This window comes from Python bivittatus, unplaced genomic scaffold (assembly GCF_059951505.1).
Source record: "Python bivittatus isolate LINGU-HERP-01145 unplaced genomic scaffold, Pbiv_v1 ctg000440_np1212, whole genome shotgun sequence".
NCBI classification, from domain to species: domain Eukaryota; kingdom Metazoa; phylum Chordata; class Lepidosauria; order Squamata; family Pythonidae; genus Python; species Python bivittatus.
In genome coordinates, this window is record NW_028277063.1 from 7,387,722 (window position 1) to 7,401,052 (window position 13,331).

Genomic DNA, 13,331 nt, shown 5'->3' on the forward strand with positions numbered 1-13,331 from the left:
TGTTTTCCAGTTTAGAGTTACATTATAGGACATTTATATTGGTTATGCTTCTAGGTTTACCCTCTCATATTAATAGCTTTCTAGTTGGTTTATGATTAATTCCAAACAGGTGGCCCACTGACCCAACCCTATTAGCATCCTCATGGCTACTGGATTTCAGTATCATTTGTTTCCTTCTACCCAGCTCTCACTAATAGGTAGTGAAGTAATTAAAAATGTAAAGATGTTTTGAGAAAAGATTCTGAAAAAAAATATATTAGTTTCAAGAAATGATCAGAAAAGGTGGGACACATACAGGAACATTTCCCTGTTCTCAAAATCTGATAACTTTCCATAAATATTCTATACTGCATACAGACGCAGAAGTCTAAATTAAAAGCTTTAACAAAAGAGAGAGAGGCTTATTTTTGTCTTATTAGATGTGCTCTGATGTTTAGGTCAGGCCTGAACACAATGATGTAACATTTGGGGGAAAAGATGCAACCAAGAAGCCCAGCACCCGAGGCTAAGATGGAGAAGATCTCCACAGCCACCATGTATTTCCCCTTGGAGCTCAGGTATGCTGGGACAAAGGACAGCCAAACACTGCAAAAGACCAACATGCTGAAGGTGATGAACTTGGCTTCATTGAAACTGTTAGGTAATTTCCTGGCAAGAAAAGCTGTGGTGAAGCTGATAAGTGCCAGGAAGCCCATATAGCCAAGCACACAATAAAACATGGTCACAGAGCCTTCATTACATTGCAGGATAATTTCTTCAGTCACTGAGATGATATCAACATCTGGGAATGGGGGAGCCATTGTCAGCCACAGAGTACAAATGCCTACTTGGATGAGGGAACAAGAAGCAACAATGGAATTGGTCAATTTTTTCCCTACCCACTTCCTCATCTTGGATCCTGGTTTGGTGGCTATAAAAGCCAGAACCACCATGATGGTTTTTGCCAAGACAGAAGAAACAGCCACTGAGAAGATGATGCCAAAAGCTGTTTGTCGGAGAAGACAGGTCACTTTTCCCGGTTTGCCAATGAATAGCAATGCTGAAATGAAGCAGAGCAGGAGGGAGATGAGGAGCATGTAGGTCAGGCTTCGGTTGTTGGCTTTGACAATGGGAGTGTTGTGGTTCCTCATAAATGCTCCTAGTATAAGGACTGTGTTTAAAGAAAAGATAAGTGCAAGAGATGCTAAACTGATCCCTAAAGGTTCTTCATAAGTCAAGAAACTTATAATCTTGGGAATACAGAAATCCTGTCCCTTGTTTGGATAATATTTGTCTTGACATCTAAAACATTCATTTTTGTCTAAAAAAGAAGAAGTGGTATAATATTAGTATCACATGCATATCCTAAATTTGACCAGTGTATTATCATATTACTGCCTACAATATTAGGCAGCAATTTTGATTAATATATATAGGAAGCCTACAGATGTCATATAATTGTGCTTTGTATGAGACTCAATATGACATTCTAACTTTTGCAGATTGTATTTAATATTCAGATTAGAACCTCAGAATATGAGAGACAAAGGGTGTGATAAAGGTGCAACAATAAGTTGCTTTAATAAATTTAAATATTTATCACCTTAAAATTATTAACAGTATGTGGAACTTGAATATTATATTTAATATTTCTTATCATGTTGGATATTAAGTTAATAAATGATGCCATATCCTATTCTTCACATTTCCAACAAGATCTATTTACTTATGTTAATCTAATTGTAACTTTATAGTTCTGAGATTCAAATTTGATACAAATTTGTAAATGGTGAATCATAATATATAGATGAAGCTATTTTATATCTTATGATCAAAGATGTCATAGCAGTCCCCAACGGATAGTTTCATATATAAATGAGGGCTTCATTTGACAATTTATCAGGAAGCTCTTTTATTAAATAAAATATGAACTAAAGTTTTCAGGAGCTTTTTTTAAAGGGTGAAATCTGAATTTAAATCAGGATGAAATCAGTAATTATGCTCTGATATTGTTATTTTGTAAGTAGATGCCCCTTCTAATCTAAGGGCCCTTCTGTTCCCTTCAAAATTACTTCAGTGATGCTGAAGGCATCCAGAAGAGAAAAAGTTGAGGAAAGCTGATCAAAAAAGTGTTCAGAGATTGCCAAAAGTTGGCAATAATATTTCATAGATGCTTTGATGACACCTGTTAGATCTGTAAGAAAAGTTAGCAACTTCATTATTTTTAAAAAATTAGGTAATCTTGGTTGTTAATGCATAGTGAGTTATGTCTGAATATTCCAGTAAATAGAAGTTGTTAATCCTCACATCCTAAAAATGCTTTCTCAATAAACTGTACCCCACTACTACTTGAATCTACTCATTACATTACACTATTCTTTTTATTGCTTGAATTTATTTAGAAGAAACAGGAGGAAATGATTACCATACTCAGTTGAAATCCTTCCTTCTGGGCAGGGGATGCAGTCATAGCAGCAAAATGGCTCTCCTTCCTTCACTTTTTTGCTGAAACCGGGATGACAACTATCACTGCATATAGAAAGAGGTTGGACCTAAAAATGAAAGCGGAATATATTACATTATAAAATAATAAAGGGAAGTCTACAGTTTGTTTGACTCCTATTTAAGTTGAAAGGGCCTGCTCAAAATGGCTTACTTGATATGCTAGAAGCTGTTGCTACAGGTGCATAAATTGGTCTATTTCCTAGCCATGTCTTCACCCTGCATAATATTAATGTGAAAGTTGCCCTGAAATTGTAACTTGTGAATTATTTTCTTCCAAATTTTCATATTTAAATGTATTTTTATTTAGAATGTATGTCTATAGATACATTCTATCTATGTATCTATATATCTATAGATCTATAGATCTATAGATCTATAGATAATAGACACTTAGTATGTCTTTTGTTTAAAAATATATAGGTTTTTGTTCCTTTTGGAAGTGCAAATTTGAATAACTGCAACCCATAACAAGCAGGACAGCTTCTCAGTTCTGCCATGTATCCACCTGGGGGAGATTGTAGAATCATAAAATTGAAAGAGGTGATGTAAGCCCTCAAAACAAAACTCCCTACTTTAAGTATGAACAGCAAGCAACCTCTGACTAAAGTTAGAAGGCCAGCTCAAGGCTCAAGATGCTTACTTGACCTGTTCAAGGTGTCTCTCTGAAGAAATAAGTCTATTTCTGATCCTGATCAATTTGCACGCATGCATTCATAATCCTTTCTGGTTTTTTTTTTTTCTGAATTTCAAAGAACCCTGTTAAAATTTGTATATTCATGGAAACTAGGGCAATTTTATTCAACTACAGAAATGTTTACTCTTGTATGATTTGATATTCTATATTTCACTTTAAATTGGAATCTTCATTTTTTGTATTAATAAAAGTAGGCAGTGATCACTTGATGGAACAAATAAATTAAGCCAAGATTTCTCTCTAGATATGAAATCAAATATATTTTTCAGATTGAGAAATATACTGTAGCATGTAGCCTTCTAGGTTTTGTGGCATATTTTTCTAACCAGTGCTGTGTTATTAATATCTGCAGTATGGATGACTTGCCATTTTTAAAACTGGCCTGCTCATCCACCAAGATCTCTTCAAGGAATGTCCCATTCATCAACTCCTTACTTAAAATTTTAGCATAAACCTTACTTACAACTTTTAGTAGATTTAAAGGACAGTAGTTTACAGACATCTCTGATTTATAAGAGGACTATCATTGCGGTATCCCTATACTTTGGCCCAATGGGCGATGACATCATTTGCAAACAATAGAGAGTTAAGCACACGTGCCACATAATTCCTAATTCATCAGCTCAATGGACCCCTCAAGATTAAGGCATGCTAGAGTCCATGAGATTAAATAATCTGATTATTTCTGGGGATTACAATAATTATTTAATTTATTTATTAAATATAGCCACCCATCTCATATATGAGTCAATTTGTGATGTTAGAGGTGACAATTTTCAACAATCCTGGATTGTTTAATCCCAATTGTTAACAGTCCTGGATTGTTTAATCCCAATAAACTGCCACCAACCTTTGACTGGAAAGAAACAACATCCCTTCTGGATGAAACGGAAATTCCCGATTCTAGCAAGTGGTTAAACATGTGAGTAGAAGCAAATTCCCTGATTAGCAAATATTCATAAATGTGCCTCTCCAAATAAATTTCTTTAAAATTTAAAAGGGGAAAAAACTAATGCAGGGAACATTCTAGTTATTTCCCTTTTCTTTACCAGTTAGCCCTACTGGAACCTTCAAGAAATTATGGCACAGAAATCAATTATACCTCAGCAAAATGTAAACATGAAGGAAAATGTCCACAACAAATGAAATAAGAAAAGAGAGGGCACAGTGGTTATAGCTATCACGGTACACAAACTACCAGAAAGGTCCACTAATGCAAATTCTCTTTCACAGGGGAAGTCCAGCTTTTCCTAACCTTTAATTAGTCTGAATGTAAAAGTATCTGGATGTTTCATTTCCCACATAAACTAAATATTTTCCTTTCTAGCAAAAGATCCTGGGAAGCAAAGATTATGAAAGTTGTAGAGACTAGATAATAAGTGACCTGATGGCTTTCTGTGAGGCATTAGAAATGGTTTTCCCCCCAGACATTGGACCAGGATGTTATGTAAATCCATTTTTCAGGGGATTGTGGATGTGGATATATGTGGGTATATGTGTCTTATGTTTTTTGTTCTTTTTATGCTTAATTTTAATTGTTGTTCGCCACCCAGAGTCATAGGTCGAGAGGGAGGCTATTTCAATTGCATAAAATAAATAAATAATCTTCCAAACATTTCTCACATAATAAAAAGAAAATCATAGCAATTAGGGCAGACATTTGTAGATCAGAGGGTCAGTTATTATATAAATTCATATAGTGAGATTAATTCACTTACTCTTTCATAATATTTACCATTGTTGAACATAAGGAATTTACATATTAGAATAGAGATACATAATTCCAAAACATGGATGATAAATAGATCCCACCTGGTTAAACCAACTGTGCCATGTAATGACCTCTTTATTGATGGTTAAAACTTCATCTGGAGGAGCTAAGTGATCCACCTTTCCAACTTTCACACGAAAAAATGATTTGTTTGGGAAAGCAATCCAGTTGATGACATCAAATCCAGTTGTTACTATTCCATTCTGATCAAAGGAAACCAGGTCTCCAGCACTGTTGTTAAAAGAAATGCCTCTCAGAAAATAATGGAGCTAGAGCAAAAAATTAAATACCACAGTTTTGAGAACATTTTCCTCTTCATGATGGCATTATCTGTTGCAGAAAACCAGAAAAGTACACATTCCATTTCATTTCTTCTCTCTCTTTTATTTCAGTTAAGCAGGAGAGGGAGTTATGGAAATCATTTGTAAGACTCAGTGGGAGAAGCCAGATTGGTGTGAGTTAGAGAAGAAACAAAACAACAGATTGTACTAATATTCCCCTTTATTTACCACAAAATTTGAATGATGGTTAATAGAAAATCTGATTCCATTACACCAAAAGTTATCTAACTTCTAGAGTCAAAGTATCATATATTTATGTATACGTATATGCACATGACAGACCCTGGAAGTTAGAAATACACATATGTGTGTGTCTCTGTGTTTGTGTGTATGTACATATATACATTGTATATATACATATATACAGTACATGTACATATACGTACTATTATATAGTATGTCCATATATATAATCAAATGGAGATGTTGTAGAGTCAGAAAATGGATTTCTAAAATTATACTAATAATTATAATTATACTAATAAATATGCCATTAAAATCCTAAACACAGAAAAGTGCCCAGCACGAATCAGTGTACAGTACTATATTTATATAGTAAATTCAGTAATAATTAAAAGGAATCCTGATAAAACTAAGAGCTATTGCTACATTGCTAGGAGATGGGAAAGTTACTGAAATTCAGACAGTTTTGCCATCACACTTACGTACATGATGCTCCATCAGATGAGGATGTTGGTGCCATTACCTGCCAGAAGCCTTGATTATATATCATTCCTCCTCTTCTCTTTGCCATAGCTTTGTGTTTATGTTTAAAAGAGGACAGTGCGTGTAATGCATGAGCTATAGCATACATAGCATTGTAGCTGCTGTAACTGTGACCAGTCATTTTCATTTCAAAAAGAGATTCAGGAAGGCTCTTCAGATCCTCTGTTCCATTGCAAATATTTTCAGGCAAATCACTCATCGCCATATTAGGAAGCACGCAGCTGAAAGCTTCTTGCCAGAATAGACTAATAAATCCATCTTCCTTTGTGCTGAAGGGATTTTTTTTCTGAATAAATGATTTGAATTCTGGTAGATCAGCAGAGTGCATTGAGAAGGAGAGAGCACCATGCATTATTTCTGTATCCCAATGGAGTTGAAAGGCTGATGAAGAGAACTCCATCTGGGCTGTCATTATCCACACAACACCTTTTGGTTTACTTCTCACTGCTTCCAGCTTTGGCATATATTGCAACCATCTCAAGAACATCATGGAGAAAGATTCTCCATAGACCACAAATGCATTAGCTTTAGTACTCATGACATTTTCATATATTTTTACCCCCTGCTGAATCATACCATCAAGTTTAGTAATATCACTAAATTTTGGGATTCTTTCAATTAAAGAATAACAAATCCCCTTTTTGGAAAGTAGTGGAATCACAGTTTGTGACATTTTTTCTCCATGGTCATTGTCCATAATAAGAATCCCAATCCAGGTCCACCTGAAATGCAAGAGCAGTGAGACAACCCCTGCATATTGAAGGGCTTCTGGGGGAACCATCTGGTAAAAAGAAAGGCCTGGAGTTTTATCATTCATCAGTGGAGGGAATCCATAAATGAGCTAGATATAAGTGGTTAAGAAAATAATGGATACATGTATATAGTATTTTCAACTATTATCACAATCTGCATAGATTATATTAACAAACCTCATACTATTTGTTTATTTAATATATGGCCACTTTCCAGCTGGACTCATGGTGGTGTTCATGACAGATTTCAACATTGCTACTTGAAATTATGTTTGTGGTTTTACTAAATTACCTATATGCTTCATTTCTACACAAATCCTATGGATCAGTTGAATCATCCTTTTAAACTGAGTTGAATCACTGAAGTGATTTAATGTATGAAATCCAGTCAGGTGCCTTTGGAGTGATTTGAAGAGATTCCAAGTGTTTTTGTGGATTCCTTGGTTTTTCTGACTTTTCTGCATCTTAAATATTTCATACATTAGAACACTTGGTGGAGTAGTTCTCTGCTATATGTAATTTGCTTTTTTGTTAAAAACAACAACAACAACAATAATCCTTCAGGGGATACCTCACCTGTTGACCATCCCCTAACTCTGATGTATGAGACAGATAGGGCTTTCATACCTTGTGCTTCTTTTCTGGCAATTAAAAGGTCAAAACCCAAAAGGTAGAAATAATTCCAATAGTGTAATCTCCTCGCCATCTAATGTACAGGAACTGCCTGTAGAGGATTCAGCCCTTTTCTCCCTCTTTGGGAGATAGCAAGTGCCACAAGTGGTAAAAAACCCAAAACTTTATTTTAAAAAAAGCTAAAAGTTAAACTCTCTTTTTAATTATAAAATGCATATAAAATTACATTCAGCACTAAAAAAAAAAATAATTACAGTACTGTTCAGATCATGGGATAGAGAATCTGCAAATGAATTAGACAAGAAAAATCTACAAATGACTGTTCCTAGTCTCCATGAAAAGATACTGGAGAAGTTTTCAAAATTATTATAGGACAGTTCTGCAAAAAAATTAACTTCACGAACAAGTCTGAGGTTTGAATAAAAAGCTGAAATTATACACAATTCCTGAACTTGAACAAAGAATTAAAAACACACACACACAAACACACACACAGTTATATATTCCTTTGCTTCTTTTTCTCTGGACTTCTTTTTTTGGGGGCGGGGGGCGGGAGGGATTCCAAATAATAATCAGAAGCCCCACTCTTTCCCAAACACAACTCACAACTTCTCCCTGAGTTCTGCTCTAGATTTCAAAGGAACAAACTTTTTCCAGAGGGAGGAGTTGAGGTATCTGACAATTTCAGAGTAAAGATCTGTCCATTATGCAAGCATGTATTATTAATGTCTAGAATTTGGAAGGAGAAAATGTCTTCAATCTGAGTCTGCAAAACTAACAAGGAGGCTATAGTCACCACAGAGATATAGAAAGATATCATAGGAAGCTTTTTAAAAGTTGCAGGATTAATACCCACTAAAGGTCTCCTACCTTTGTTTTTTCTACACCATTCTGGCAGAAAATGAAACAGCTATAGATGTTTCCCAATGATATAAGATATGTGAACATATCTTTTATTGATTCATGTTGCAAATTTAAATTGATACTGGCAATCAGTTATCTTTAACCTTGAATTCAATCTGCATATTAGCACTCTGGTGCTAATTAATATTAGCTCTTAATTTATAGTTATTCAGAAGCTTGACACCTAGACTAAAAAAAACAAAACATGTGGTTGAATCTGCCTTGAATTCAACTGGGTGGGTGGGTGGGTGGGTTATTTATTTATTTATTTATTTATTTATTTAACCATTTATTTATCCATTTATTTAATATGCTCTCCCAATCAATAGACTTGTCCTGATAAAATGAGAATTAAGATCAGACTTAAACACAGAAGATACAACTGTCCAATGCATGATATTATCTTTGATGCAACAATTGGCAGTTGATTTCTTTAACTAGCAATACAATAAAACAGCTTGGCTGTATGACATATAGTATATAAACTAAAAAAAAAAAAAGTTATGCAGTGCTTGAAAATAAATAATACCATTTCTAGTTTGCCTTTAAAGGTATAAATCCCATTATGTTCAGAGGACATAGTGCAGTGTAAATGGATGGAGGATTAAAGCTAAAATGTGATATTTATAAGAATGTGACTCTTAGAACTGCAGGGATACATCCCTTTTTCCATTCCAGGACTGTCTATTTGACTGGGGTGCAATACAAAATCCAGAATATTTTTTTAAAAATAAAAGTTATGTTAAATTAGCATATAGATAGATAAACGTGTCTTACCTGTGGGGTCTTATAGATATCCAAAATAGTTGCCACATAAAGGGAGATTTGGGCATCCAGTCCCCCAACAACAGCTATTACATCATTCTGGATGTTACATACATAGTTGGGGAACAATTTCTCAACTGATGATAGAAGTCGCAGGGTGGCCTGGTAAGTCTTCTGGGCATTGTCATAACTATCATAGATGTAGACACCCAAAGTGAGATTCGGTAAGATCTGTGGGTTTTGATTGATCTCCTTCACTGCAAATGCCATAGACAGGATGTGCTGATAATTCTTAGGAACTAAGCTATAATGAGATTTGTGCTCCATATCAGAAGTCCATTCCACATTTAACAGCTTTTGTGTTTTAATCAGGAATTCAGCAGGCTGACTGCACTATTTCTCTAACATTGTAAACTAATAGCCACCTGCATATACTGTCAACATGCATGAAGATTATTTGCATTTTTGTAAAAACGTTGCATGTTTGGATTTTTTAAGAAGTAAATATATGTATATGTCAAATTTTCTACCATACATATTAGGGAAGGAAATATGTTAATTTTAGGTTCTTCAAGGCTTTTGTGTGTGTGTGTGGGGGGGGGGGAACGCTTGATATCCAATTCGAAACTATTCTGAAATTTTATTTTAAAAACAGACATTCCTAGAATTCTGTAAAGTATTTTTGTATACGTTTGTCCAAATAATTTTTCTTTGCAAATTTGCCCCATATATGTAATTTTGCAAAGAATATGCAAATTCACATTCATGTTTACCTTAGCAGTCAAACAAATACAGATATCCTTAATACAAATGTCTGCATTGTATGGATTATTCTTAATATGTGGAAATCATTCAGTGATAAATCACAAATTAAAAAATAAAATATTCTCAAAGAATATTACTTTAAAAGCAGGCAAAAAAGCACAGAGAAAATCTGGAAGCAGCTCAAAATTAAGCATAAACAGTTTCAAAGGGGTAATTATATAAAGTTCTGGCAGATAGCTAGCTTTAAACACTTTATCATTTTTACATGTTTGTGTCTGTGTGTGTGCATGATTTTAGTAAGAAAATAAGGTTAATTTTCCAAATATTTCCCAAAAGGATGAATGTAATAAAATTGCATGAGTGATACTTGAAAAACAGGTGTACATACTGTACAGTAGATCAGCCTTCCCCAAATTGGCATTTTTTTGATGCGAAGGATTTTAGCTCCTGTAACTCACTATATAGCAGAGCCTTGAAGGCAGAAAATGTTGAAAGGTGAAGTCCACATCAAAAGGGCATCAGGTTAGATAAGGCTGCTCTAGATTCACTTCCTAAAACATTATTTCATTTTAGATTTGACCAGGGGAGTTAGTGGACTCTTCATCTGAAGAGATGCAAGGCCTAAGCCCATTCAAAAATAATGCTTCTCGGGAAGTCCTGTGGTAAAACTGAAGACAATTTTAAAGAGTGTGACTTAGATAAAAGTTATACAAACAAAACAATGGCTATCTTTAGCATTTGAAGGATGAGGGGGTAAATGTATTGATCATCTTTGATAGAACACTGAAGTTACAATGTTTCCATGTTTCACTGAAATAAAAATACGATCGTGAAAATCTGCCAAATTAAAAGCATAACAGACCAAATGTGACCAAGACCAAGCATAAAGAGGAGGGAAAGTAGCCAAGGATGAAGCTGGCATAATGAAGAGATTTGGTAGGAGAAAACACTGAAAGGAAGATAGTGAAACCATAACAGAAAGAAGTTAAAAGCCTTTAAACCAGCTTCCTCCAATCTGGGTTCCCTCTAGGACTGGCTTCAACTCCCAGTGTTTCCCAGTGCTATTTCAAAGAATTATGACAGTCAAAGGCTACACCTTGGGAGGGTCCTCAATTTGCAGAATGCTGTTGTAAAATTTTGAATATATACACGTATATATTGCCATAATATATTCTGCCTCAGGAGAGCTTTCCTCAGCATCTCTTTACTATCACCCAAGCAAGATATTGTATTGAGATGATATTGCTCACTTTGATTATTCAAGTGACCAAAATGAATGAAAAATGAAGCAGTGATCCAGTTTCTTACACAAACTCTCCAGGCAATACTGGTGAGGGGGTTTCAGTGAAGAGGACTTCTTTTGGGAGGATGCCAGTCTGAGAAGCAATGCCACCAACAAAGAAATCTCCTAGAAGTTGGTACTTATGATATGAAGGGTATGGATGAGAGATGCTGCACCTATGAGACTTGCAGACTATGTGAGGAAGCAGCATTAGCAGCAAGATCAGTAAAACTGCCATCCTCTGGATATTAAATAACTTTTTTTCTTCTATATTAGCATTTCTGTGATTAATAGTGCCTGTCTTGAATGGTGGTTCAATCTGCTGCCAAAGCCTGAATCTAGGCTATCTAAATGGTATGGGAGAATAACACTCTTCACTAGTCTTAATTATAAGGTTCACTAGTGGGCACTGAAATCCAAAGGGATTTGGAAAAGCAGCAGTCATTAAGATAGGCAAACAGGATTGTAAATTATCAAACTAGAGTTTGATTCCTTAGGGAACTGCTGGAGAAGCAAAATTTTCCTGAGTTGAAAAGTGTTTTCCTCTTACTCCGATAGGAAGCGACATTTGGGCTTAGTTCTGTGATGGTGAAACTTTTGGTGGCCACATTCATAATTTGAGGGTGACAGTGAGGGAAGTGATGATGCAAATGATTGTTCTTGGGATTTGCATGGGATATTATTATTATTATTATTATTATTATTATTATGGCTGGATTGGAGATCTCATGAGCAAACTTGTAGCCATTCTCAAAAAGTTTAGCAAGGTCATACTTCAACATAACATGAATGAAAGCTGGCCAATTTATTTATATAGTTGAAGGATAAATCTGTCCCTGTTTTAAAATGGTAGGTCTCTGATGTATGTTGTTTGTTAACATGTGGTTTGACCAGTAGAGAAAGATGGGGATTTATGAACAATTTGGTCAAATGATTTGAAGCTTCTTTGTTTATGATATAATTCTCCAAGCACTTTATATTTCTCTTTTCTTCTTTAATTTTAATATGAATTATTCGCTTCACTCAACAATATATACTATAAGAACATTTTTTTTTCTATGAACTAATTTGATCTAAAAACATTTTCAAGGTAAGAATTAAGGGAATGAAGTCATACACAATTCAGTCACTGCTTAGAGTTTGACTAAGAATGTACTCACATATGGATGCACCCACACTCCAGAAGGACATAGGTATTTCTGGCTATTTTGATAGGAGAGAAAACTCATTTTGTGCTGAACATTCATTTTAAATTCTCCAATAGAAAGTGATTCTTTTCCTTACATAGCTAGCAATCTTTGACATCCCTGTTTTGGCATTGCTTTATCAATAAAAAGGGGCCACAATTTTTATAAATCATTGTCATCTTTTCAAATACTCAATGTCTTATAAAAACTCAGATCAAATTTTAATTTCTTACCTAATAATGTCCAAATAAGTCGAACTGCCTTAAATGCTAGCAAAATCACAGCATTCCTACTATTATTAAATCAGGTTTTGCTAGGGTTTCCAGGGTGCTAAATAATAACTCCTCAACTGAGCTCTTAAAGGGACATATTGAATTACACGTTCATCCCAATACATTTAAAAAACCTAACAAATATGTCCGATGTCCCAGCCCAAAGCTGGCTGGTTTGTTTCACCTGGTGTGAATAGCCAAAGATCCCACAAAGGTGGGTGGGAACATATTTAAAACTTTACTTCTGTACAAAACTAAAGGATTAACATTTGGGACTAGTCACAAAGCGAGCGTGCCCAGCGTGTCCTCACATCAACCTTATATACCTTACAGATCTTGTCAGATTACCTCACAGTTTTTAACTGGTTCATATCTTTTTGGCGGGCTTTGCTTTGCCTCTGGGCAGATTTTCTTACTTCCTCATGGGGTGCCTTCGTGGCTATGCTAACCTTTACTTGGCCTTTTGCACTTTCTTATTCAGGAGGAAAGTCCCTATCTGCTTCTAGCAGCTTCTTTTAGTGTGGTGCCATCAATATACCTGTGACATACTTTAAAACCAGGAAAATTAAAACTACCATTAACATAGGAAGGCCATATTCTTTAAAAGAAAAACCCTAAATGAGACAGTTCCATAAAAAGATGACTGTTATCTTATCAATTTGCTTAAAATATTGAAGTGGAACTACCATTAGCAACACATATACCAATCTGGAAGCGACATTCATTTGCACATTTATTCTTCCTGATGGATTCATA

At 34.9% G+C, this 13,331-nt stretch overlaps 1 protein-coding gene across 1 annotated transcript; it reads right to left on the minus strand.

Moving 5' to 3' along the window:
• Positions 1 to 401: 401 nt before the first annotated feature.
• Positions 402 to 9,396, minus strand: LOC103048896 (vomeronasal type-2 receptor 26-like). Its single transcript, XM_088142416.1, has 5 exons — positions 9,082 to 9,396; positions 5,997 to 6,857; positions 4,991 to 5,218; positions 2,405 to 2,531; positions 402 to 1,300 (listed from the first exon to the last, which is right to left on the minus strand). Exons 1-5 carry the CDS (start codon positions 9,394 to 9,396, stop codon positions 402 to 404), a joined length of 2,430 nt encoding a protein of 809 aa, XP_087998542.1.
• Between the last annotated feature and the right edge of the window lie 3,935 nt (positions 9,397 to 13,331).

Coding starts and splice junctions, on each gene's coding strand:
- LOC103048896 (XM_088142416.1), bottom strand. CDS start 9,396: ATGGAGCACAAATCTCATTATAGCTTAGTTCCTAAGAATTATCAGCAC. Junction 5,219..5,996: donor ATAATCAAGGCTTCTGGCAG/GTAATGGCACCA, acceptor TTTTTGCTCTAG/CTCCATTATTTTCTGAGAGG. Junction 2,532..4,990: donor GGCACAGTTGGTTTAACCAG/GTGGGATCTATT, acceptor TTTCATTTTTAG/GTCCAACCTCTTTCTATATG.